Source organism: Ursus americanus, chromosome 32 (genome assembly GCF_024610735.1).
Source record: "Ursus americanus isolate L20-20 chromosome 32, mUrsAme1.1.p, whole genome shotgun sequence".
In the NCBI taxonomy this organism is placed as follows: domain Eukaryota; kingdom Metazoa; phylum Chordata; class Mammalia; order Carnivora; family Ursidae; genus Ursus; species Ursus americanus.
Genome location: NC_142158.1, coordinates 2,766,394 through 2,793,822, shown reverse-complemented (window position 1 = coordinate 2,793,822; position 27,429 = coordinate 2,766,394). Strand labels below are relative to the sequence as shown.

Here is a 27,429-nt window from a genome sequence, read left to right as displayed (position 1 = left end):
ATTTTTGTTTTCTTGGCTAAATAGTAGTGAAATTACTATACCATATAGTATTTCTATTTTTCAGTTTTTGAGGAAACTCCATGCTGTTTTTCACAGTGGCTGTAACAATTTACATTCCCACCAACAGAGCATGAGGTTCATTCTTCTCCACATCTTCAGCACCAGTTATTTTCCTTTTTTATTTTAGGCATTCTGACAGGTGTAAGGCAATATCTCATTCTGGTTTTGATTTGCATTTCCCTGATCATTAGTGATTTGAGCATCTTTTCACGTGTCTGTTGTCCATTTGTATGTCTCTTATGGAAAATGTCTATACCTGTCATCTGCCCATTTTCAATCTTATTTTTATTATTGGTGTTGAGTTGTATAAGTTCTTTATGTAATTTGGATATTAACACTTTATCAGACATACCATTTGCAAGTATCTTCTCCCATTCAACAGGTTGCCTTTTCATTCTGTTGTTGGTTACCTTCTCTGTGCGAGAGCCTTTTATTTAGGTATAGTCCCAATAGTTTATTTTTATTTTTGTTTTCCTGACCTGAGGAAGCATGTCTAGAAAAATGTTGCTAAGACAAGCAGAGATTGTCAAAGAGATTACTGCCTATGATTTCTTCTAAGAGTTTTAAGGTTTCAGGTCTCACATTTAGGTCTATAATCCATTTTGAGTTTATTTTGGTATATGGTGTAAGAAAGTGGTCCCCTTTCATTCTTTTGTATGTAGCTCCCCAGTTTTCCCAGCATCATTCATTGAAGAGTCATTTTCCCATTGTTTATTCTTGCCTCCTTTTCTTAGATTAATTGACCATAAAAGTTTGGTTTATTTCTGAGCTCTTTATCCAGTTCCATTGATCTATTTTTGTGCCAAGACCTCACTGTTTTGATTATAGCTTTGTAGTATTTCTTGAAATCTGAAATTTTGATACTTCCAGCTTTGTGCTTCTTTCTCAAGAATGAGGCTATTTGAGGTCTTTTGTGGTTCCACACAAATTTTGAGATTGTTTATCCTAGTTCTGTGAAAAATACTGTTAGTACTTTGTCAAGAATTGCAGTGACTCCATAGATTGCTTTGACTAGTATGGACATTTAAACAATATTAATGCCTCCAATCCATGAACATGGAATGTATTTCCATTTGTGTGTGTCATCTTCAATTTCCTGCATCAGTGATTTATAGTTTTTAGAGTATAGGTCTTTCACCTCCTTGGTTAAGTCTATTCATTGGTATTTCTATTACATACTTTCTTTAATGATGTCCATTCTAATCCATGTATTTAAAAGTGTGCTCTTAGTTTCCAAGCATATGAGAAAACCGTTTTATTTTTACTATCTTTTAAAAAGTCCTTTCTATTGCTCTTTAGTTAGATTATGATAAAAGAGCACAGTGTATGTGAAACTGATTTTTTGGTATGTATTGTTACTGTTTCTGAAGCCAGTGTTGAAAATTTGAATTTAAGTGTGTACTTTGAAAAACTCAGATATTCTCTATGTGTTAAGTGAAAGAATCACAGATTGATGAAGTTAATTCATCGTGGTATTCAATCTTCCATAACCATAAGCATTTTCCTTGGTTATTATATGAATTTCTGAAAGTAGTGTATTAAAAGCTTGCCCTACAATTGTAAACTTGGAGTTCTTCTACTAATTCTGGAAGTTACTGCCATACATAGTGGCTATGTGGTCAGGTGCCTCAAGGCCCTAAGTATTACACCTTATCAGTGGATATTTGGGTTTTTATTGTGGAGTACAGCTCTTTTTCAGTTTTAGAAGTTCTCTTTTGTAATTTTTTTAATACGCCTAGTTTTGATTGTCTCTTGCTCCTTGACCGATTATTTCATTTTTGTTTCCTTAAACTTTCAGTAAATATTTTATAGTCTCTATCTGATAACTTCAGTATCTGAAATTCTTTGTCTGAGGGAGACGAGGAGGAAACCTGACTCTTCAAAGTGTTTTCCTCCTAGATTAGGTCACATTTATTATGAGTTTATATTTGGACACCCCAAATTCCTAGGAGGTGCCTGACATGTAATATGTGCTCAAGAAAAAATTTCTGAATTAAAAAATAAATCTATATACAGAACTTGGGTTCAAGATGCTTCCCTCCTGAAGGGGTTTAAGTTTGCCTTCCGGAGGCCCTAGAGGGCGCACAAATCCACAGCACTCTAATTTTAGGATGCTTTCCGGGGAAACTCTAGGCTCTAAGTAGGTCTGTGGTGAAATCCTTGTGGCAAATTTCCTCTGCCCTCCTCCACAGAGCCCTGCAGAGACCAACAGGTTTTCTTGTTAGGGATCCTTGCGATTCTCTCCGCCCCCTCAAGCTTGTGTTTTCTCAAAGAGCCCTGGCTCTATGCTAGGTGTTCCAGTTCAGCTGAAAGGCCTAGAATCCTCTTTTCCCCAAGAGGCTGCCATTAATTGACAAAGTGCAGAATCTTAATGACATTTGTACCCAGGGAACCCAATCTGGTATGTTTATTAGTCAGGCTTCAGCTCCTAGGGGTTTATTGTTCTGGAAGATTCGGGGAGTTTTCCTTGGCTTCTTGTTTGTTTGCAGTTTATCAAGTCCTTAGCTATTTCGTTTCAGGGCGGCTTTCCAGAATATCTTGTTGTCCACATTGGAACCAAAAGTCCTGACAGTGTACCTCCCTATCCCCACTAACACTTGGAGCCTTAAAATTTGTTTAATATTAATATTGCTATACTTGCTGTTGCCCTCATCCTCATTTTCTCTTTATTATTATTTTTTAAATCCATGCGTGATTTTTTTCAGGCTCAAATAAGATAATTTTTATCATGAAAATATAAAATATTGTACATATTCCAGAACACTAACATAATGCTTTTCTGAGAAAGGCAAAGGAAAACTTGTAAAACTTCCATGAGACCACAATCATATAGCGAAACAACTAAAAAATATTACATGTAAGTTAATATCTACCATTATTTTGGAGTTACATTTTATGTAAACCTAAAAAAAAAAAATCACTCTTCTGGGATCTGGAGAGAATTTTTATGGGGAATAAGTCCACCAGAGAAATCCACTTATTTAAAAGCATACATGTCAATTTTGCTTTTAATCTAGTGGTCTGTGGCCCAAGTAATGCCTCATTGTCAAATGATTACCGCCTCAGAGGGGTTTAGAACAATTGGGACTCAGGAGCCCTATGGGGACAATTTTCATGTTATCCAACATATATTTCTATCATAATATTTATATTTCAGTAATTTCATTTCAGATTACATTAAAATAAAATGAAGCGTATTTAATATTTTTACATTTTTAATTTCTTTTTTAAACTTCAGAACCAGCAAGATTTAAATGAGATGTCATTGATTGTAACTGATAATATTGACCTTTATCTGAGACTTGTCGATCTTGGAAAACAGCAATGGTTAGAGGAATACCCCTGAACCTTTGTGCTCCAAAACAACTTACTGCAAGGAACCACATTTTCCCCTTACGACTTAGATAACATTCAAGGACGAACTTTGTGTTTCCCTATGACAAGGCCAGACACAGACCCTCAAATTCCCATTCTTTGCCTCATAAACAGTTTGCTGAACTGCTTGTCCTCCCCATTCACTAATCAGAACAATACGCCTGTCCACAAAACCTCAGTGACATTTTCCCATCCCCCAGGACCCTGAGCTTTGACCCACCTTCGGCCTCCTAAGGGTCCTCCTGAGAACTGGCTAGCCTCAGGGTAAAACATTCCCTGATTTGCTCTCTGATCTCACATTCTCTATCAAGGCACTTTTTCAACCCACCTTCTTATACTTGGGTTCTTTCTAGTCTTGTTTACTCTTCCCTATCAAGAAAATCCCTTTTGCTTAACCTTGCAGAAGTTTGCAGATCTGATGCAATGGTCACCATTTCCCTATTTCAGTTACCCCTTTCACCCATCAGTAATCCTTTCCCCAAAAGTCTTTCCTTACAAAATTTCCATCTTTTTTCAACACAACTCTTGGATTATTTTGTTTGCATTATATGCTGTTTGTGTTTCATTAAATTCATGTAGGCATGGAATGAAGATGGCAGTTTGAGTCAATCCTTACTACTTTTCAATATCATAGAGGCCAAGCTTATCTGTTCAGGTTCACACATTTAATTTAGTGGCTTGGTCCATGAGTCGCATGATTTAAATCCTGTAAACCCAATGGTTACACTTGTGGGGCAAATGGTCCAGAGCTATTGACTTGCTGCTCTTATTTTGTTATTCACCTTTGTCCTGAATTGGAAATAAATCAGACCACAAAGGTCTTGTGTTTCCAGGAAATGTGTCAAAAACGACCACATATTTGTAGAAAGAGACGCCCTTTTCAGAGTGAAATCTTATGGGGAAGAAGAAATTTGAGTAAAGTTAGAGAAATCATCATTCCTAAAATGATCGCATATTGTAGATGACGCTACAGCTTTGGCTCTCAGTCTGCGGCTTTCAACTTTACCCATAATGAAAATATATATAAAATTTTCAAATAGTAAGTTAATAAAGAGGTAGAATTGGTGTTGCAGGATTTTTTTCTCCTTCAGTGCCCATGGTTCTTGTTCACACAGCTTCGAAGAGGTAGACCAGACAGAGTGGTGGGCAGCAAAGCAAGGTTTACTGAAGGATCCAAAGTGATAGTACAAAGCTCCTGAGGAGGGAGGCCACCCGAAGGGGTTGCCATGGGAGTTTCTAAGTCTAGGGGGTTTTATGTTGGCCGGCTGTCTGATTGACCCTCCCTGCGCCTGTCATCCCATCAGATTTTTGTCACCTATCTATTGTATGGGAAAGGGTGTAGGGCTTCTTCCAGGGTGGGGTAAAATTCTTTTTTTTTTTTTTTAAGATTTTATTTATTTATTTATTTATTTATTTGACAGGGACAGCCAGCAGAGAGGGAACACAAGCAGGGGGAGTGGGAGAGGAAGAAGCAGGGTCCTAGTGGAGGAGCCTGATGTGGGGCTCGATCCCAGAACGCTGGGATCATGCCCTGAGCCAAAGGCAGACGCTTAACGACTGTGCCACCCAGGCACCCCAGGGTAAAATCCTTTTAAGGGTGGTTTCGTCTTAGGAAGGGTCTGTGCCCGCCTTCCAATTATCCCTCATCATTGGTAAGACTAACTCAAACTAACAAGTAAAACTAATGTCAAAGCTAAGCTGATAAATAACAAGTGATCCTAGACAAAGAATTGACAAGGGTGAATGTTTTTTAAAAATATGGGAAAGAAAAGGAAATCTAGTAATATATGGCCGTTTGTGCCCTTTGTTTTATGGGGCCACTCCACGTGGGTGAAGATACAAGCAACCATATGGACAGCTCCCTGGAATAGTGCTTCCCACACTGTACTGTGTGCCCAGATTACCTGGGGATTTGGTTAAGATTCTATCTGATTTGTAGTTCTGGGGTGGAGCTCCCACATCACTTGTTGCTGGTGGTTCAGTGACCATAATGTGAGTAGCCAGGCCTCACTGGAAAAAAAAACACACACACAACTGATTAAATTAACTGGAGACCAAGGGTCAATGGGAAATGAGACTATTCCAGGATCCAGGCCAGCAAAGGAAAGTGCGGCTATAATTAAGAAAACTCAAGGGTTGCCTGGATGGCTTAGTCAGTTAAGCATCTGACTCTTGAATTCGGCTCAGGTCAAGATCTCAGGGTCTTGAGATCCAGCCCTGGGTGGGGCTCTGCACTCAGCACGGAGTCCACTTGAGATTTTCTCCCTCCATCTCCCTTTGCCTGTTACCCCGCTCTCTCCCTCAATAAATAAGTCTTTCAAAAAAAAAAACACAATTCAAGAATATCTCAGAGGAAGTACTGTATAAAAAAGGTAGCATTGGAACAACTGGGCAGTGGCAAGGATAGTAACAAAGCATGTTTAAAAGTTTGCAGCTCTAAAGAGAATCCAAGTGCTCACGAACTAACTTCAGGGGCTGAAAAAGAAATAGCTAAAGATATCTAATCATTAGAAAGAGGAGGTAAACTTGTTTTTTTAATTGTACAAAGTCTCAATCTCTGCTACTTTAGATACGGACCTTAAAAGGCTAAGGATGTTTTGTGACCTGACTTGTGCATGGCATCAACCATGTTTCTTACTCTCTGGTTTCTGGGAGGAACCAACCAGACATCTGACGGTGGGGGGATAAATGAGACTAAAGTATTTATTCTGCTTGGTTCCCCTCCTACAAAACTGGGCAGAGACTGCCTTTCTCTCACAAAAGCCACAGCTCCTGTTGGGCAGCCATCTCCTATACTCACTGCACTCTTCAAAGCCTACTCTTGCCTCTTCTGAACTGGGAGTAGCAGCACAGAGTCCTCCACCATTCCTTGGTGATATCCCTTAACCCTGCCCAGAACATTGTAAATAGTCCCTTTATTGTTTACTTGTCTTCAGTAATGCTGAGGCAGACGGGGAGCTGAGGGCTTCCTTCAAGAAAGGACTCGCTGGTCAACTGGAAGGTCTGTGGTTATCCAGTAGCCTCCAGGGATGAGCTTCTTCAGAGTCCAGTTCAGGGGTCCACCTGAGGTCACTCTTGTCTTAGAACACCTCCTGTTCTATCACTGAGCAAGCAGTAGTCAGGACTTGGTCATTTCCCCTCAATTCAGAACTTTTCTGATGGACAGTGTGTCTAGAGTTCCCAGATGGGCCCAGTGCGATTTCATCACATCTCTCTCCCTGGTCTGGAACCCAGATTCAAATGTAAAGATACAGCTTTTCCAGCAGCTGTACAGGGGACTTGCAAACCGAGACGTGACCTAGACCTGAGCGTGGCCTCTTTGGCAATTCAAAACACAAGGGAGAGAAACTTTTAGTTTCTAAAATTAATCACCAAAGTAATCTGAAATGTTAATAAAGTAACCTGAACTTGTTACAAGAAGGTTAACTGAAGAAATCGCCCTACAGGGCGGAAAACTGTTCTCAGTACATAACCAATGGGAGAGTAGAACTCGAGCCAATCATAAGGCTGCAGGCCGCACCAATAGTCGACGAATCAACGGCCGCAAAACGCATTCCTCATTTGCATAACGTTGGCTACAAATAGGCAGGATCCTGACGCTGACTTCATTTTCTGTTCAGTCAGAAAAAATCGGAGTCAGGATGCCTGAGCTAGCGAAGTCCGCGCCCGCCCCGAAGAAGGGCTCTAAAAAGGCGGTGACCAAGGCGCAGAAGAAGGACGGCAAGAAGCGCAAGCGCAGCCGCAAGGAGAGCTACTCGGTGTACGTGTACAAGGTGCTGAAGCAGGTGCACCCCGACACCGGCATCTCGTCCAAGGCCATGGGCATCATGAACTCGTTCGTCAACGACATCTTCGAGCGCATCGCGGGCGAGGCGTCGCGCCTGGCGCATTACAACAAGCGCTCGACCATCACGTCCAGGGAGATCCAGACGGCCGTGCGCCTGCTGCTGCCCGGGGAGCTGGCCAAGCACGCCGTGTCCGAGGGCACCAAGGCCGTCACCAAGTACACCAGCTCCAAGTGAGTGCGTTCCGAGGCACAATCAACCCCAAAGGCTCTTTTCAGAGCCACATATTTTCACCAGCAGAGCTACGCACTGGCATGCGCTGTGGTCTTAGTTTACGTTCGCTTGGGTCAATGGGAACAACTTCACACGATCGCCTATCACCCGTTGTCGGGGGATGGGCTCGCTGCCTGTGGCTGTGAAAGCTGTCGCTTGTATGTACAGAGGGCCCCGGCTGCGTAAACCAGCGCGCACCGAAACGGCTAGCGCTCACTCCCCAGCCCGTGGAGCTGATGATCGGCTTCTTAACAGTACCCGGGCGCGGTGGCTGCTGGCGCCACGTTTCGAAGCTCCTAAACCGGCCAGGGGACCTCCGGCCTCCGCTTTTTTCAAGTGTCACCCTGCAGGGTGTTCGCAGCCTCAATGACATTTGAAAAACCCGCCGTCGGAAGGCGGGACTTCCTCTTCCGGTGCTGCCGGGCTCGCGCCCGGGTTCTTTGTGTGGCCTGGGTTCCTCGCTTCTCCCTCCCCCGCCTTCTCCCCGGGGCTTTTCGAGTCCTGGCTGAGCGTGTTACAGGTCTTTAAAGTGAGCAGTGGGCGGCTGCAGCTCTCCAGGAAGGACACTAAGGTGCTTACCAGTTTTTAGTCGGGCTTCGCCGCTTTCCTTCTTAAGCTGCCCTGAAAAGGCGATCGTCATTACATTTGATTTTTAGGGTGTCGTGGAGAAGAATGCATTCGTCTCCCACTCTCCTTCCCGACTCCCCGATGACCCGCCACAGTCTCCTCCTCCCTAGTGCAGCCCCAGAATAAGGGCTGGCTGGCTCAGCGGCCCCCAGTCCGTCCTTTCCTGTCACTTGCGAGTTCCCTTCCAAGCCGTCCACCTGTCTTGTCTCCAGCTCTGGTTTCCCAGCTCCGCTGAGCAGCTGTGGGTGGGGAGGTCCGGGAGAAAAAGACAGGGACCCAGGACGGTCAGCGGGTGGAGAGCTAAAAATGTGGACTCGGGCCATGCCTTTTAACATTCAGATGCTGGACACCAAAGTCTGGAAGGCTTGGCTTCGGATCAGGTGATGCCAAAGGGCCTAAACCCTGAAAATTAAAAGCAGGATGTGTCTCCTTCCCTCATTTCTCCAGGCATTGTGACATTACAACCTTCCTTCTGGAATTTCAGTGAGAAAGATTGACTGCCAGCACCTCACCTGTAAACAGAAATACCAAATGCACCCAGGAATAGCTAACCTGTCCTCCAGACACTCCCAGCCAGCCTTCCCAGCCAGTCTGTCTGGTCTCCCTTTATTCTCTCAAAAAGGCAAAATCAGCACAAAGAAACAAGAATTTGCGCTTAGGCTGCCAAATTACAACTACACTTCAACTTTTTCTGATCATCTTGATTTCAGTTTGAGATGATCCGAAAACTCCTCTGTCCATAGTGAATGTACTTTTCATTCCAGAGGGTAGTTGTGTGAGAAAGCATACCTGATTCTGTGCCGTTCCTCGCAGTGCCTTTCAGTGATCCCCCTACTGCACGAAATCAGAAATCAAGCCCTCTAGCCTACCCCTCACCTAAAACCCAAACCAAAACTCAGAGGATTGTTTTTCTCTTTTTTGTTTCTCCAATGTGTTTTGTTTTTTTTTTTTTTTTTTCATGTTTTGCTTTTTCACACTTTGGAATTCCGAGACCTCTCCAGCCTCCAGGCCTTTGCAAATATTCTCTTCCTGAAATGCCCCTGATTCCACCTTTGTCCCCAGCACACACACACACACACACACACACACACACACACACACACACACACACGGGCACACCCACATAGGGTTTTTTTCATCAACGACTCGCTTTTCAGCTCAATCAAAACATTATTGGGGCAGCAGATCTGCACTGTTAGACTCTCGCAGCCACAAAGAACTGGCTGTATTCCCAGCCCCAAACCAATCATCACTACCTGTCTGGGACCTTCAGGACTAGTGTGGTTGAATCAGAACCTGATCCCTGATACTACAGAGACACTCTGTCTTCCCTGGAGCACAAGGCAGTGAGTAGGGGGAGACCAGAACAAAACTGAGGCTGTGTTAGGAAGGAGGGGAAATGGCAGTGTCTGATACAAAGGCCTTCTAGGCCGAAAGAAGGAACAACCATTTGGTTCATTCACACCGGAGTGCCAGCACGGAATTATGTCCTGAGGATACAGAGCAGTGCTTCTAACCTTGATGGCCCATCGAAATCACCTGGAGGCTTCTTAGAGGACAGATTGTTGGCCCCACTCCCAGAGTTTGTTTCATTAGCTCTGGGGGAAATCTGGGAACTTGGCTTTCTTATTTATTTGTTTGTTTATTTTTAGAGAGAGCACAAGCTGGGGAGCGGCAGGCAGGCTCTCCCGTAGCAGGGAGCCTGATGCTGGACTCTCTCCCAGGACCCTGGGATCATGACCTGAGCCAAAGGCAGACGCTTTACCGACTGAGCCACCAAGTTCCCACAGATACGAATGCTGCTTCCAGCTGCTATGGTTTGAGAACATCTAATACTTGGATAAGAAGCTAACCAAACCCACTCCAGTGTGGAGGTTTCTGTTATGGGATATGAGGAAGGAAAATCAGGTGCACCAGGGTGGTTCAGTCAGTTAAATGTCTGCCGTAGTCTCGTCATGATCACAGGGTCCTGGGATCAAGACCAGCCCCCCACCCCCCACTCCTTCATTGGGCTCCCTGCTCAGAGGGGAATAGGCTTCTCCCTCTCCCTGGACCCCTCCCCCCATTTTTGCTCTCTCTTAAATAAATAAATAAATAAATAAATAAATAAATAAATAAATAAAAGAAGGTGGAAGCAGTTGTGATTTGCCACAGACAAGAAAGATAGAAAAATGGCAATTTGGGACTTCAAAACTATGTCTTCATGGTTCAAAAGTCACCTTCTTTTTCTCTGGGCCTCTCTAATTTCATGAGGAATAGGATAATAGTGATAGTCATAATAATGAAAGAGAAAACATAAAGCTTTTACCATGTGCCATGCACGGGACAAAATGCTTTGATTTTATTCACCCCAAACCTATAAGGTAGATTCTACTGTTATCCCATTTTACAGATGGGAAAACAGAGACACAGAGAGGTTAAGGGACCTGATCAAAGACAACACAGACACAACACAGACACAACACAACACAGACACAAAGACTGAGCATCCCTCCGTACAAGGTTTCCAGTTTTTCTTTCTTTCTTTCTTTCTTTCTTTCTTTCTTTCTTTCTTTCTTTCTTTCTTTCTTTCTTTCTTTCTTTCTTTTAATCTGTGAGGGGATATTGGGAACTTGTAAACTTAATCTATGATTTGCTCAATGACATAGACTACATACTTAGAACTTGTTAGTATATTTATCAAGACTGGTGATGGAAGAGAGGTTCAATGGGCCTGAAGAAAAATTCATGGACTTCTTCCAGAATCAGGCTGAAAATAAACTCCTTGTTGTTTTTATTTACTCCCAAATCATGTGAGACGGAGTCAGTTTGTACTTTCAGGTCTCTGAGAATCAAAATTTTTCAAATTGGGCTGTTTATCATGCATTTCGAATTACAAACTGTTAAGACCTGATATAACTTCTCAAGAATATATAGGTCTACAGCCCACAGTAAATAAACAATGACATTATTCTTGTTCAAACTGTTCTTTATGCAAATATGCCTGCCTTTTCCTCTCTTACATTTTGGATGTCTAGAACTCAGACCCTGAAATCCTAGACTCCAGGTTATTGACAGGAATCAGTAGAGTCCTGAGTGTTCCTGGAATGAGCAGCAGGGGAACATGTGCCCCATGAAATGTCTATGTCCACAGGCAGATTTTCTAACACATTCTCAAAGGAGTTTGTGATCTACTTATTGTTAAGATCGGCTCTACTAAAAAGAGACAATACTTTGAAATATCCACATTACAACTGCTTAAGACATATGGATGGTCCACGCATTTGTTTCTAACATGCAATGGGCCCCCTACTCTGTGTTCTGTCGAGAATGGAACATGGCAGAACAGATATGAAGGGAAAAGGACCATTTGGAATCATCTTTCCTTAAAAGCAGTTTCAGGTCAACAAAGGGACTGTCCACACTGCTACGTAAATTGAGAAAACAAAACCGTATTTGGTTTGTAAAGTTGCTGTAACAGACATTCAACAATAAATTAGCCTAAAGACAGCTATTCGTGTCACACAGGACAGATCCACTGTGATTAATCCAGCTCCGGGGGGGCAAGATCCACTGTGATTAATCCAGCTCCGAGGGGGCAACTGTGCTCCCCCTGACCAGGGAGGACGCTGTCCTTCAATCATCGTTCTGCTGTCCCCTAGACCTGCTGTCCCTGTTAGATCAAACAAGATCACCTTCTTATCAGGTGGGAAAAGGGAAGATTTTAAAGCCCAGACCTGGGAGTGACTTCTGATGACTTCCTGTTGATCTTAGCTACATTCTTCCCTCTGCTGCCAGACAAAGCAGGACATGTTGCCTGCCTGAGGCTAGAGACCCATCTATCTAGCTATGCCTTTATGGTCCAGTGAGCACATTTTATTGGAAAATGGCCAGGCTACAGAGAAAAGATTCCCCCAGATTCTTCACAAAATCAAACCCATTGTGAGCACACGAAAGTGTACAATGGCAAAACTGCCAGTCCTCTAAGACTAAATTGACAGAACAATGGGCAACCCATTTAAGACCTTAGCCTTTTTTTCCTGATCCTTAGAGGTGGGATTTGAATCGTGAAGACGTGAGTTTGAAACACCAGTCTCGCACTCCTAGATGTGTGGAATGCAATCAGCAGTATCCTCATCTATTATCTGAAAACTACATGACCTTGTAAGAAGTCCCAAATTACTCGCCATTACGAACCAACGGACACTGGAAACAAGTGGAGCTGCATGTGGAAACGTCCTGCCGGGTTCAAAGTATAAACAGCGCTGGAGGCGATCGCTTCCACGCAAAAATAACATACGCTCTCCCCGTTAGAACAAACTGCTTTGGAACAATTTTAATCTAAGAGAAACAATCTAGGAAACGCAGTAGCAAATTATATCAATTGGGTCCAAAACTTGCAAACGCTTGCAAACAAACATTATGAATTACTCAATAGTAAGCAGTAAACAGCTCTTCGTATGAGTGGATAGGTGGCCCTGAAAAGGGCCTTTGGTTGAGAAACGCAGCGTTCCGCTAGGAGTGGGCGTGCTCAGCCCCCGAAGCCATAGAGGGTGCGGCCCTGGCGCTTCAGCGCGTAGACCACATCCATGGCCGTGACCGTCTTGCGCTTGGCGTGCTCCGTGTAGGTGACGGCGTCCCGGATCACGTTCTCCAGGAACACCTTGAGCACCCCGCGGGTCTCCTCGTAGATGAGGCCGGAGATGCGCTTGACGCCGCCGCGCCGGGCCAGCCGCCGGATGGCGGGCTTGGTGATGCCCTGGATGTTGTCGCGCAGCACCTTGCGGTGGCGCTTGGCGCCCCCCTTGCCCAGGCCCTTCCCGCCTTTGCCGCGACCAGACATGATAAAGAAAAACTTTCCAAGTCTGACAAACACTACAGGCCTCACCGCCGCTCAGCCCTTTTATAGCAACGTGACGGACCTGTTTGAAAACCGCAAGCGCAGGGGCGGAAACCACACGCAGTTCCCGCCCATCGCCTGCTTCTCCTTTGCTCCGTGCTGTGCAGACCCGGCAGGCGGGGCCCCTGAAGCCAGAGTCTGGCCGGGGTGGGGGCGGGGGTGTAGGTCAACAAATCCTCTCCTATATAGTTATCAGTGTACGCGTGTGCCCGCAACACTTGCAGCCGCTGTGCCGGGCACCAACGCACACGCTTCCCACAGAGACGCCGCATACTTGCCCTTCACGTTTCCCAGACTAAGCCAGAAGTGTTTAGTTGCTGCTCGCTGTTGCCCCTAGAAGTTTGAAGCTCCTCAGAGCCGGATTGCTAAGTTTCTGTTTGTCTTATCCATTGACAGATGCCTGGTTCACTAAGGCAGGCTCGCCGGGATGCAGCTGGAGAGCCCTACGCGGGAACTAAGCAGAACGTTACACCTTTCAAAGTCAAATCAGGGGCAACATCATCGAAGTTTGTGCTGAAGGTTTGTAAATGTGTGCATCCCAACGTGATGAGGGCCTTGTTCTGCTCAGGCCCGAGTTTGTGGTTTGAGTGTGTACTTAGTTATGCAGAGCTGACAGCTAGCGCGGTTTCCGCCACCACATTCTATGCTCCGGCCCATGGGCATCCAAGCTCTGGAGACAGCCTGCTGCCCCGCGAGCTGTGGCACCTTGGGCAGTCTGCGCTCGGTTTTTTTTTCTTTGCAACTGTGTAAGAAAGTCTAAATTACAGAGCACTGAAGTTTAAAAGGGATAATCCATGTCAAGTCTTTACTCTCTGCAAATAAGCACTCATTCAACATTATTATGATATATTGTCGTGGATGCTTTCCGCTTCCCCCCTCCGTATTCACCCCTGTAAAGTGGTGAGCCTAACAGAGAATCCTACTTGGCTACACCTTTCTTTCCAGAGCTCCTTAAAATAATAAACACTGAAAGATTGAATTCATCACCAATTCCTTTGAGGAGTTCCAGTTGAAGTGCAGAGACTTGGCTTCTCCTCCAGGGTCTGTGAGGAGGACCTAGCTCCTCAAAGCTGTTTTCCGAGTTTATGGTGCGCGGGGACAAATGCCAGATTGGGGTTCTTACCCTCGGATACAGTGACAGGATGCAGGGCATCTAGGAACTTGTATAGATGAAAAATTCCATTTTTATCTGTACTATCCCCCAACTGAACCTCAGCATTTCTTGTAATTGTGAATACAGGCAGCAAACAGCAGGATGGGCCAGACCTGTGCTGAGGGCATGTCACCAGCAGCTGAAGCTCTTGGTGTTTCCAACCCATTTACACCCGTCATTCCTTCTACACTCTGGTAATTCTTGCTCACAAGGGCAATCTTGTGACTAATGGATTAATACAGAAACACATCTGTTAACACATCAACAGGTTGGGGTTTTGATAAATTTGATAATGATATTGTAATATAATTCTTTTCCTATGGAATCCTATGTATATTCTCTTCAGTACTTGAAAGCATTGTCCTGGGAAGGGGCCATAAGCTTCATCAGATATACAAGGAAGTCCATGACCCAAAATGATCAAGAACCCTTCTTTGGGATCTTCAGATCCTTGAAAGATTCTGGGTTTTGAAAATGTGCAGAGAGGAACATTGGGAAATGGCATGAATGTTGGCACGAAAACAATATGTTAGTTACAATGGTCTGATGGGGGTGTGTAAGGGTAAATGGCAATGATTTTCTTCACTTATCAACAGCAAAGATATTGTAGTGAGATGTAGTCTGGTGTCAAAGGTGCAAAGGCAAATACCAAGTAAGCGCCCAGAAATACAAGTTTGATGGTTAAGCGAGAGGACAGACCTGAAGGGAGAGACCGGGAAGTTAGCCACATCAAGGAAACTCAGAGCCCATGAAGGTGACTGGGGCAGTACCTTGGAGACTCCCTGCATTGACACGGACTAGAGACAGCTCTTCTCTCCTGGGACTGCACCTCTTTTATTTCCCCCACCATGGTTGTCATTCTGGCTCTTCTGTTTCTTATGTGGACTGACTACTGTCACAGCCTTCTTTGGCTCGGCCTCGCTGTAATTCATACTCCTCGTTGCTATCAATGAATAATCTTCAGGCGAGCTTCAAAACCAACTACAATGAGTCAAAAGCACGTTAAGAGGATTAGGAATACATAAACTCCGGAACAAGGGAATACACAAAGTAAGAAGGATTTATACTGAGTGGATTGCTCATCTCATCTCAGCCATCTGAATCACGTTAATATTTAACTGTTAGACTAATTCTCATGTTCCAGTTGGATGGACTGGAGGCGGTAATCAGTCATTTCTTGATTTTGAGGGGATCAGAAAGTAGGGTGAAACCCTCACCTCTTGGGCTTTGCTCTGTGTATTCCCAGCATTTCTTTCTTTCACCATCATAGCGGAACACGGATTGCTACATGTTTCAAAATAAAGATACTATGTTACAGACAGAGTGAATTTAAGGAGTGAAGAAAATCACATTAAATCACTTTCTGCAGTAAATCTATTTCCTATTCGACATTAAGCATAAGTTGTAATGTGTTTCCTTCCATAAATAAAAAATGTAGTAGTGAATATAAAACATACTTTTTACAAAATGTCCTTCTCTCAAGGTAATTCCATAAGTGTGTGAATATCTGTGTCTGTCTCTGTGTGTATAATCTTTGATTCTGTTACTTTAATATGTTCCATATTTCTCTTTCTCAAGCCTGGCGGATATCTGTACCCACACTTGTTAACATTTTAGTAACTGATCCCGCAAATAAAATCAATGTAAATAAGATAATATTTTCAAACAATAAAGGGACCCAACTCTTTCTTATGCCTTTTCTAAATCTCCTGTCATCATCTATAGCAAACATAAGCCCAACAACCATGTCAGAAGGATTGTACATTGCTGCATTCCCCATACTCCCTGACAAACCTTGAACGCCTGAAACCCCCAAACTGACCCTGCGAATTGTCACTAAAAGCTATGATAAAGGTTTTTCAGACAAAATAATGACTGATCCTGTCAGAATTAGCTGTTATTTCAAGCACCCTTTACTATCATTCTTGTAGAGAAATAGGGAAAGAGCCTGTGTTATTTCTCTTCATATGAAACAGATTTTCCGGGGAAATCTCCATGAGAACTACGCCGTTGTTGGATGTGTGAGAAGCCAAGAATGTGTAGAATACCCCTGGAGAGCCAGCTACTGAAAGCACGGAGGGAAGAATTTATATTTTAAACGAAAATCAAGAAGTTGTCTCTCTGACCTGTGAATCTCTCGAAGTGTCAGGGGCTTTTGAAAAAAGCTGAGACTAACGTGATAACGACTGGAAGAAGAAAACATGAAGAAGTCAAAGCATGAGGTGTCCCGCTTCGCTATAGAATAAAATTAGTGTGATTCCTCCGCAGGAAATTTTATTTTTTTTACTTTCCTCAATTGTAACAAACACAATTCCGGGACAGAGCGGAGACTAGGTTGCTGTCAAGTTGGAGGACTGAGCTGGGAACCAATCAGCGCGCAGCGTGGCTGTTGTATATATACACACTCGCACGCCAGGGCCAGGCAGCTCAACTCCGAGACTTTATTATTATTATTCTTTTCTGCATTTACCTTCAGGAATCCAAACGCACAATGTCTGAAACCGCACCTGCCGTGCCTGCAGCTCCTTCTCCCGCGGAGAAAACGCCGGTCAAGAAAAAGGCCCGCAAGTCCGCCGGGGCGGCCAAGCGCAAGGCGTCCGGGCCCCCGGTGTCCGAGCTCATCACCAAGGCCGTCGCCGCCTCCAAGGAGCGCAGCGGCGTGTCCCTGGCCGCGCTCAAGAAGGCGCTGGCGGCCGCCGGCTACGACGTGGAGAAGAACAACAGCCGCATCAAGCTGGGCCTCAAGAGCCTGGTGAGCAAGGGCACCCTGGTACAGACCAAGGGCACCGGCGCCTCGGGCTCCTTCAAGCTCAACAAGAAGGCGGCCTCCGGGGAAGCCAAGCCCAAAGCCAAGAAGGCGGGTGCAGCCAAGCCCAAGAAGGCGGCCGGGGCGGCCAAGAAACCCAAGAAGGCTGCGGGGGCGAGCGCCCCCAAGAAGAGCGCCAAGAAGACCCCCAAGAAGGCGAAGAAGCCCGTGGCGGCGGCTGTCGCCAAGAAAGTGGCCAAGAGTCCGAAGAAGGCGAAGGCTGCCAAGCCCAAGAAGGCGACCAAGAGTCCGGCCAAGGCCAAAGCCCCGAAGCCCAAGGCAGCCAAGCCTAAAGCGGCCAAGCCCAAGAAGGTGGCCGCCAAGAAGAAGTAAGCGAGTATGTAATAGTTTAGAATCTTTAAAGGCTCTTTTCAGAGCCACCCCAGAGCTCAGGAAAAGAGCTGTTGCACTGCGCAGTGCAAGGGGGCGTGGCGGGAAGAGCCGCTCCGCGTATCCGGGCGGCACCTACCGGGACTCCAGTTAAGTGCACTCGGGCCTTTGAAAACTGTTCTCGGTAGGTTTAGCCTCTGGGATACTATTTTGAGCACCAATTTCCCCTCTACTCTCTTAAGTGCGCTGTTTGGACATAAATTGGCCTTGGGGCACACTCCACACGTTTCAATAAGGGGGCCATAAGTTGGGGGGGCGGGAACCCACAACACTTATAAAGCACTATGTGCTTGGGGGACGCTAGTGTTAGGTACTATATACCCACCTTAAAGATTTCTTATTTAATGGAACACTGGCATTCCTCTTAGACTTAAAAGGTACCTAAGCTTATGGTGGGGTTTCGTGGCCTCGTACCAAGTCTTTTGGTAGAAAACCAAGACACTAGGGAATAAAGAAGACATTTCAAAGGTCTCTCTAACCCAGCATATTGCAGAAATCCTGGTTCTTTCCTTTAGGCTAGCTGTTGCAGAATGCCCATTTCATCAAGAACCACTTGCCCACCAGCTCCAGCAGCTGGGACGGCAGAGGGAGATGCGAGACCCCTCCCAATGCAGGAGATTGTACCAGCCACTAGAAGCCATCCACACACAAACCCAAAGCTACCGCTCCTCCTCGAAACTTCCACCTACTCAAGGTTAAAAAAAAAAAAAAAAAAAAGACTTCTGCTTGAAGAGGATTATTTATAGTAGCTTCTGGTAGCCTGCTCTAGACCTTCTGATTGGGTCGAAGCAAAGTACCCAAGCAGCCAATGAAAGCTAGACCTGCAACTATCTCTTACAATCGCATTTGTGACGATACAGCAAAATTTATCCAATCGTAAATGATCTTACTAACTTCATTGGAATAGCGCATCTATAAATAAGCGTGGCCTTGCCAAGGTAGATTATTTTCCCAAGTCTTAGTAATAGTGTATTTTTTAACGTCAGAATGCCTGAGCCAGCCAAGTCGGCTCCGGCCCCGAAGAAGGGCTCCAAGAAGGCGGTGACCAAGGCGCAGAAGAAGGACGGCAAGAAGCGCAAGCGCAGCCGCAAGGAGAGCTACTCGGTGTACGTGTACAAGGTGCTGAAGCAGGTGCACCCCGACACCGGCATCTCGTCCAAGGCCATGGGCATCATGAACTCGTTCGTCAACGACATCTTCGAGCGCATCGCGGGCGAGGCGTCGCGCCTGGCGCATTACAACAAGCGCTCGACCATCACGTCCAGGGAGATCCAGACGGCCGTGCGCCTGCTGCTGCCCGGGGAGCTGGCCAAGCACGCCGTGTCCGAGGGCACCAAGGCCGTCACCAAGTACACCAGCTCCAAGTAAACTTGCCAAGTAAGCGTCTTGATACCCAACCCTAAAGGCTCTTTTCAGAGCCACGCATGCCTTCAATAAATGAGCTATAATTCTCTCTCTAAGCTATTCTCAGATCTTTCCTGCCAAGCTTAAAGCTAACTGCAACTTTTAACTTTCAAATAAGGCTGCGTAACAAGTATGTCCACGCTTCCCAGTAAATTTCAATACTTCTCCAAAATTGAGCACTCAGTATGAACAAAAACCGTTCTATACAACTATTATTCCTTTAGTTTCACAAAAAGTAATAATTTTAAATGAAAATGCCATTTAAAGCGTAGAGCTCTTGTTTCCGTGTGCAGGGCTCCAAATCCATCCTGACATTGTTCAGGAACTTGGTAAGGATTGCTTACCCAGAGCACAGAATGGCATGCTCTGAAAAGTGTTCTTGGAGTTTTTCTCTTTTTCTTTTTAGCATATAGATATGTAATACTAAAAAAAAGCTGAAGACTATGTTGACTTTTCAACAAAATCTTAATAGGCGTTTCTGCTTTACTAGCTTTGCAACTGCTCCCATTTCCTCAGGCTGGGCATGGTGGGGCGGGAGGGGGGTGGGAAGTGTGTGGGGTGGGGGGAGGGAGTCTGTACTGTTTGTATCCTGAAGGAAACCTGTCCTGCCTTAGAGACCTTCAAATCCTGTCACCTCTATAGCTTCTCTGCTAGAAAGTCCTATTTCATTTACAGTCTTCTTCCAGCAGCATTTAGCTCTAAAGCCCTCTGGGTCACAAGCAAAAAGCCCACTACTCAATCCCATAAGGTGTCTCACTGGCAATAGTTACCCCAGAACCAAGGCCCCCTTCTTAGTACCCTGGACTCCTTCCCCATGTCCTGGGGAGGCAAGGACTGAGAGGAGGGAGAAAGGGAAGGGAAGCCCTTCCTGGCAGGATGTCGCTTCTGCTGCACAAGTGGGATGGCATGAAGGGTTCCTGCTGCTGGGGAATGATTATTGTGGGGAAAAGAAGCTGGGAGCTGGAAGGAACTGGCCAGGAGGTAAGCAGTCAATGGTTCAGAAGAGTTCACCAAGAAAACTGTTGAGAAATCTTTCCTGCTGTAGCTGACAACCTGACCGGTTACATCCTCACAGTAGAAAGATGAGCTAGAAATGAACACACATGCGCACCCACCCATGCCCACACTCCCCACGGAGGATTGCAACAAGCGTGTGCCCTGAGCCTCGGTGCCGAGCAAGATGGATTCTGCCACAAAGAATTGGGCTACAACGCACTTGTTTCTGGCACTGATATCACAGGGATTCAGAATACACCCAGGCTGAGAATTAATTTAGGCATATCCCAAGCTGGTGCCCCCCAGCACCTGGTAGATGCAAATACAAATCCTCTGTGGAGGAATAAGCTTCATTTTGGGTCTCAACAAATCCCCACAGATAAGATACCAAAGACAATGAAGGAGCAGCTTCACAACCAAAATCCACACACAATTCAACAAGACACTGTGACCAAGAATAAGACGAGCACACGATGGAAACAAAAGGAATAAGAAGAAAATTAACAGATACGGACTTCAAATTGCTACCTTTAATGATTTAAAAAGAAAACAAAAAAAAGGACTATTTGAAATGCTGAGGGGCTAAGAATACAAAGAATTTTCCAAAAACATCTGAAAGAACCAGATACAAATTTTAGAAATGAATCTCTCTAGATACACAATTAATTATAAGAAAATTAAAATGAAAGACTGGCTGGTTAGTCCAAATAGTCAATTGATCCCAGATGAAGAATTTCATGAACTCTGTAAGCAGAGTTAATCCAAAATGCAGGGAGAGAAATGTAACAGTGAATTTAAGAGATCTGGAATTAGTAAAATTGTCTGCCATACGTCTGATCACAATACCACAAAGACAACCAGAGAACAGTGCAGGTGTGAGCTTCAAAGATCATGGCCGAGAATTTTTTAGTGGATGGATTACTCATGGAATTAAAAATAAATGAAATAGGTTGACACTCATACAACAAAAGGAGGAACACTCTGTCACACTGTGAACTAAGCCCCATAAATTCTCACAACAAATGTAAGGCTGATTTTCACAAGGTTCCCCTTTCTAGTCTGTTCTGACAGATGGCATCAGACTGAAACACTGTTATAAATTCTTGGGGGCAGGGGAAGGATCATTGAGAAATTGATCATTTACATGGACTTTATATCTATCGGATTACTAAACTTTGTCAGTTCTAATCAATATTAAACGGACTGTCTTTTCATTGCATGTAATACCATCATTAACAAACCAAAAACTTGTATACTCTTTCCAATGTCTATTTCTGTTAGTTACTTTTATCATGTTACTGTGTTAGCTAAAATCACAAACATGCCATGTCAGGTATCCTAGCACACATCACTGTCTTCTTCCTTCTCATTGAAGTGGCTTTGGTAGTTCAGGCTTAATGAAAAACTTGTTTGCCTGCGTGCACACGTATGTGAGTGTGAAATCTGTATGTGTTGATCAGTTTCCTTCTAAATATATTTTACGTGGTTTTTTTAGGAATGATATGTGAATTTTTGGCATTTGATAGAATCATATGCTTTTCCTCCTTTATCCTGCTACAATGAAATACAGGTAGATTTCCTAATGTTATTCCATACTTGCATTCCAAGGCCAAATCTTTTTTGGTCATGTAATATTATTATCTTAAATACTGGCTGCACACATTTTAATATTTCAGAGGGATTTTTCCTCCTCGATTCATACATGACATCATTCTGGGATTTTCTCTTTGGGAGTTCATCCATATAGATGGTGTCATTAAGATTATGGTAATGTCAAAAACGTAACTGTGGCCTTTCCTCTATTATCTACTGCTAGGTAACAAACTACCTAAAAACCCAGCAGCTTAAATCAATGAACATTTCTTATCTCATTTTGTGTCTGGGTTGTCAGGAATCCAGAAGTGACTTGCTGGGAGGTTCTGACCAGGGTCTCTCATGAGGTTGAAGTCAAGATGTAAACATGGGCTGCAGTCACCTGAAGGCTTGACTGTGTGGCTGGAGGGTTCACGTCCAAGGTTGGCTCACTCCCATGCTACCCAAGGTCCTGTTGGCTCTTGGCAGGAGGACCTCAGTAGGACCTCTGTGCTTGCCATATAGACCTCTCAGGGGGGCTCATTGACTCTCTTCCACAAAGACAAATCATGGAGAGAGTGGGGGAGGAATTAGCTACAAAGTCTCTGTGACCTAGTTTCAAATGTCACATGCTGTCACTTCTGCCACTGTCTATTAATCAGAAGCAAGTCACTTAAATGTGGCCTATATTTGGAAGGGGACTGGGCTCCACCTTTCAGGGGAAGGATAGTGCATTTGTCAACATACTGTGGGATCACCACACTGTCTCTTTTATGTTTGAAATACTTGATTGTAAAAAGTATTTGTGCCTTAAAGAGTAGACGGAAACCAGCTGTGTAATCACCTGGACCTAATACTTTTTCAGTGGTAGCTCATCAAGAATTCTGGAAAGTAAGACTACAGTATCACTGTCCACAGAGGCAAAAACCAAAAACACTCCCACGTAATGTCCACATGGACTTTTCCCAGAGATTGTAAGGGACCAGACAGTGGTCTCTGCAGTTACATAAAACCAGCACGTTGCAGGTACTTATAGAAAACATTGAATGAACTCAATGGATTCATCTGAGAACTGCTAACCAGCCATCTGTAGAGCAAATCTCTGGCTCATGATGGTTGTAGGAATGTCCAACAAAACTGATAGATATGAAAAAAAAAAATTAAAAGTGAAAATAAAAACCATAAAAACGAAAAACCCTAGAAAATACTTTGGCTTATGAAAATAAAAGAATTAACAATGTGGAAAAAGATTAATAAAATCTGCAATTGGACAGGAAGTGAAAGCTAAATTAATAGATTTGAAAGGTAGAATTTGAATTGATGATTGAGTCAGACTTAAAATCACCTACCATGTTTAAAGTGTAAGGTAACAGATTAAGAGGTAGCAAAAGGACGTGAAAAAAGAAATTAAAGAGCATAGTTTAGTCGTGATGGCTCACGAGGAGATCCTTGACATGTGTCAAAATTCCCTACTCAGTTGAACCAAGGCAAGAGCTCCACATATTTCTTGTAAATCAGTCACTCAAGAGATAGTCATTGAATATCTTTGGGCCAGACACAGGCGTGGACACTGGAGATACAGAGAGATGAGGTTGTTCTTGACCTTCTGGAGCCCTCAGGTTTGTGGACCATCGAGGAGAAATTACAGCTAATTGCTTCCTTTTTTTCTTTTTTTTAATAATCATTCACTAGGACGTAAAAAAGTGTTTATCACTTTTTGGAAATCTGCTGGCAGATGAAGAGACTTGGGCTCATATGAGAACTACAAAATTCATTAAGTTAAGGCAAAATATTCATCCAAATATTTGAGTAATAAACAGAATACTAATATCAGTGTGACATAGTGCAAAGTTAAGGAACATCCCATTAGACTGCCCTCATGTCTGACATCAACTGCAAAGTTGAGGGGTCTCCAAAACCAGCCTCAGATTTGGTACTTCTTTAAAAGACTCACAGAATTCACTAAAAGTTACTATACTCAAGGTTGGGGTTTATTATATCAAGAGGATACAGATTAAACATAAGCCAGGGTCGGGGCGCCTGGGTGGTGCAGTGGTTCAGCGTCTGCCTTCGGCTCAGGGTGTGATCCCAGCGTTCTGGGATCGAGCCCCACATCAGGCTTCTCTGCTAGGAGCCTGCTTCTTCCTCTCCCACTCCCCGGGCTTGTGTTCCCTCTCTCCCTGGCTGTCTCTCTCTGTCAAATAAATAAATAAAATCTTTAAAATAATAATAATAATAAGCCAGGGTAAGAGGCACGTGAGCAGAGTCTCAGAGGGGTCCCAACTCAGAGCTTCTAATAGTGCTTTCCCATTGTGGGGGTGAGGAGTGTTAATGCCTTCCTGCAACATAACACTATTGTAACAACAAAATACACATCGCCAACCACGGGGCTTTACCACATAAATATGGTTGACTGTCCACGTGGCTGATCTTTTAGTCAGCAGTCCCTCTGGAGGTCATCCGGACACCACATGGCCCATAGCCCCCAACATAAATGACATTACACTCTCCTGTGCAGCCCAAGGCCTCTTGGTAAACAAAGATACTCTTATCCTGCAGGACATTCCAAGGGCCCAGGCATCACCTCCCAGCAAAGGGCAAAGGCCACACCTCCCTCTGGATAATGTTAGTTCTTCACTACACACAGAGTCATAAGAAAAGCCATATTTTTACAGTTTTGAATTAGATATCTGTCATTGACCATAACTTGAATTCTCCCAACTATTTGCTTTTTTGATGGTTCTGTGTCACATTTTTGGCTATTTACATCGACTGTGGACCCACAAGTTATACGGAGATTTCTTATTGAAGGCTATTTTTTGTACTTTATTCAGATGAACGACTTCAGCGGTCTCCTCCTTGACTTGTACTCCCAACTGCCTTCCAAACCCTGGCTGCAGGAAAGAAGACTGAGGAGAGCTGGAGATCACGTTGGCGGAAGTTCCGAGTCTTGGGCCTCATTTGGGTGGCGTGGGCCCGCGGTGCTACGCAGGAAGAAAGGCTCCCTTTGCTTTACTTGAACAGCAGCATTTGAGGGACTTTTCCTTTCATAACCATGACATTGGCTACCACGGACAGGGAACAGGAATTGTGGGAAAGTGAAGGACTAACGTGTAAGACTTTTGTCTAAAAATTTAACCCTGAAGGTTCAGCTGGATTTCAGAAGTACAAAACAATGTAAGTATCACAACCAAATTATGGCTATTTTTTAGGAAAGACAGAGGAGCATGGGGGAAGAAGAAAGGTGAGAGAAACTGAGAGGGACTCAGAAAAACAATGGAAGAAACAAATGGCTAGTACAATAGGAGAGAGAGCCTGAAGACCAAAGAGAAGCCACAGAGCACGCTACTTGGAGGAAGCAGAAGGGAAAAGAGGGAGAGGAGGGGATAGGACTTCTTATGTTTTTGGCACTTCAGCTGAGTTATACCACCTGTTACATACTTGAAATACTCCCCACAAATTCTTGGGTGTTTGCCTGAGTGGATGGATTACAATGTTACCACATCTGGGAGATACTCTCTGACCAGCAAAAGTAAAATGGCGCCCTTCTACCCCATTCTTAACTGATTCTGTTCATTCTTCTTCATTACACTTAGCAAAACTGACATGAATTTGTGTATTGTTTGTTTCCTCTTCCCATTCTCCAGATAGTAAGCTCCACTGGTAGGGTTAGTCTTTTTTGCTGTTGACTCGCTAATGCCTAAGGCTGTTCCAGGCACACAGTGGGCTCTCAATGAGGATGTGCAGCAATCAGAACTAATTAAAGTACCCGTATATCTACAACAACAGGAATACAGACCAGAGCTGAGTTGTTGCACTGGTTCAATAAACTTTGTGACTCCGCCTTTTGGGGCTTATTTTCCACATCTATACAACAATAATAAAATAATTCTAAGTAGTGTACTATTAAGGATTAAGTGAGATAAATAATGTAAAGTTCTTAAGATCCTAATGAATATTTAGTAAACACTTAATAATTGTTAGCAACTACTATATTTTCTTTAGTCAATGAATTAAAAGGACAATCAGAGTAGCCAATTTTCTTCATGTCAAAAACTAAAGAGAAAATAGAAGCCTTTGAACTACTCAAATCCCACCTCAAGAAGTATATTTGGGGGATTTGGAACAAAGATCGTCTTGTTAAGAACATCTCTTGACTAAGCATGGTTTGACACATTATCTGTTCATGCTAAAAATGAGTAAGGCATAGGTAATACTGTAGTAAGGATGTCTCGTAGGACATTATAGGAACATATGTTAAAAGAACTCTCTTCCTTGTACATCAAATAGCAATACTGATGGCAAAATAACACCGAAGAAATAAAACTTTTTATTTCTTCAATTATAGGAGAGAGACAAATGCAGAGCAGAAAATGAATGCAGCAGTAACTGAAAATATGAATGAGCTCATAGAATTTATGAAGCATAAAAGTCTGATCTGCCTGATAATGATTGATAAGGGTGCATACCCTGCTCAAATCTAACCCGTCCTGGTTTGTTGTACACTGATTCATCAGGAGAGCATTACCTCAGTAAAAGCCTAAATAAACTACATTTTCATTGTAGTTTTCCTAATTATAAAAATAGAATTTACTTCCTTACAGGCCCAGCGACTGGGAATTCATTATTTACCATGGAGTACCTTTGATGGAAAAGACTAAATGGGGGCAAAACATCTGTAAATTAGATGTTATGATTAATAAAATCTGAGGCGATGGAATTCTGCATTGTTGATTCAAATCCTTCTCCTAGATCTCGCCTTTCTAGACATACAACCTATTTTCCACTTATACTCTGGCATCGAAGTCTGAGCGGGTAAGGCCTAAGCCCTGTTCTGGCTTTGGTAACGAACTTGAAGGTAGAACAGCTCGGTTTAGCTCAGCTGACATTTGAGGAATCACCTCCAGCATCTGAATTAAAGAAAACACAATACTTCAAAGCAGTCCCAAACTTCAGCGTGCACCAAAATCACCTGAAGTGTTTTTAAAGCACGGATTGCTGGGCCCCACCTCACAGATTCTGATGCACTGGATCTCGAGCAGGATCCGATTATTTGCATTTCTCTATTATCCAGGTGCTGCTGATGCTGCTGGTCCCGGGACTCCCACCAGAGAACTGTGCTTTCAACCAGAAGACGGGATTTCCTTGAAATACTAGCGCCAAACAGCAACACAATTACACTCAGGTTTGAACTGCAAAGTCCTAAAACTTGGCAGCCGGCTCACGCCACCCTCCGCGACCCTGCGGCCAGGCAAGCCCCGCCCCCTCACCCCGGTCTCCTGGCCACGCCCTCCACGCCGGCGACCTCGGTGGCCCGTCCTGCCACGCCCTCCACGCCGCCGTCTCATTGGGCCGTTCCGCGCACACGTCCCTCCCACTGCCCCAACGAGCCTCACGTCACGTTACGCTCTGCCGGCTCCACCGTGCGACCGCGCGTCTTCTTTCTCCTTCCCGTTGCGTTCGCCGGGGCGGTTCCCGTGGCGCCCCCTGCTGGTGCGCAGGCCCCGGTGACCCGGCCTCGCGGAGCTGCGTCTGGACCTTCGCCATGAGGCCCTGGGCGTCCGCGGAGAAGAACGCAGAGCCGAGCGCTGTGCCCGCGGAGCAGCTGGGCGGCGGTGTCCCCGGTGTCCCTCCTGTCGGGCTGTGGGTGAGGCGGTCCTGTGCCTGCTCTGCTGCGGCCGAGGGCCCCTTAACATTGCCTCCGCGGGACAGTTGGCTTGCACAACCCCTGCTCGCTGCCCTCAGATTTCTAGCACACTTCATGCGAATATTTGAATCTTACATAGTTTCTTTTATGATATTCATTCTAATTCGTGTCTTTAGAACTGCTGCTAGTTTGCAGGCATGTGAGAAGATTTGTATTTTTACTATATTAGAAAAATCCTTCCTATGACTCTAGTTAGATGATGATGAAAGAGTGCAGTATATATGAAACTGGTTTCTTGATATCTATTGTTACTTTTCTGAAGCCAGAGTTGAAATTTTGAAATTATTAAATGTGTACCTTGTAATAAATCAGATATTCTGTATGCGTTAAGTGCAGAAGTCACAAATGAAGTATGTTTATCGTGTTGTTCAGTTTTCTACGCCCACATTTTCCTTGGTTGGT

The 27,429-nt window shown here is 44.3% G+C and overlaps 4 protein-coding genes across 6 annotated transcripts; 3 read left to right on the top strand and 1 right to left on the bottom strand.

The window, feature by feature from the left end:
* The first annotated feature begins 7,062 nt into the window (after window positions 1-7,062).
* LOC123794230 (histone H2B type 1-L) lies at window positions 7,063-7,503 on the top strand. Its single transcript, XM_045800461.2, has one exon. The coding sequence runs from the start codon at window positions 7,077-7,079 to the stop codon at window positions 7,455-7,457; it is 381 nt and encodes a 126-aa protein (XP_045656417.1). The 5' UTR covers window positions 7,063-7,076; the 3' UTR covers window positions 7,458-7,503.
* Window positions 7,504-12,420: 4,917 nt separating this feature from the next.
* LOC123794233 (histone H4) lies at window positions 12,421-12,987 on the bottom strand. Its single transcript, XM_045800464.2, has one exon. It carries the CDS (start codon window positions 12,940-12,942, stop codon window positions 12,631-12,633), a length of 312 nt encoding a protein of 103 aa, XP_045656420.1. The 5' UTR covers window positions 12,943-12,987; the 3' UTR covers window positions 12,421-12,630.
* Window positions 12,988-16,569: 3,582 nt separating this feature from the next.
* LOC123794209 (histone H1.3-like) lies at window positions 16,570-18,047 on the top strand. Of its 2 annotated transcripts, none has more exons than XM_087858037.1 (2): window positions 16,570-17,287; window positions 17,864-18,047. In XM_087858037.1, the coding sequence occupies exons 1-2, from the start codon at window positions 16,644-16,646 to the stop codon at window positions 18,045-18,047; spliced, it is 828 nt and encodes a 275-aa protein (XP_087714163.1). In that variant the 5' UTR covers window positions 16,570-16,643. The 2 variants fall into 2 exon arrangements, with proteins under 2 accessions (XP_087714163.1, XP_087714164.1); XM_087858038.1 differs by having other exon boundaries at window positions 16,570-17,295; window positions 17,864-18,000.
* A 288-nt stretch (window positions 18,048-18,335) lies between these two features.
* Window positions 18,336-26,533, top strand: LOC123794223 (histone H2B type 1-C/E/F/G/I). 2 transcript variants are annotated; one of them, XR_006780149.2, is made up of 3 exons: window positions 18,336-18,725; window positions 24,155-24,497; window positions 26,395-26,533. XR_006780149.2 is itself a non-coding variant. In XM_045800455.2 (2 exons), the coding sequence occupies exon 1, from the start codon at window positions 18,336-18,338 to the stop codon at window positions 18,714-18,716; it is 381 nt and encodes a 126-aa protein (XP_045656411.1). In that variant the 3' UTR covers window positions 18,717-18,725; window positions 24,155-24,925. The 2 variants fall into 2 exon arrangements, 1 of the variants encoding a protein (XP_045656411.1); XM_045800455.2 differs by lacking the exon at window positions 26,395-26,533 and having other exon boundaries at window positions 24,155-24,925.
* Window positions 26,534-27,429: the final 896 nt, after the last annotated feature.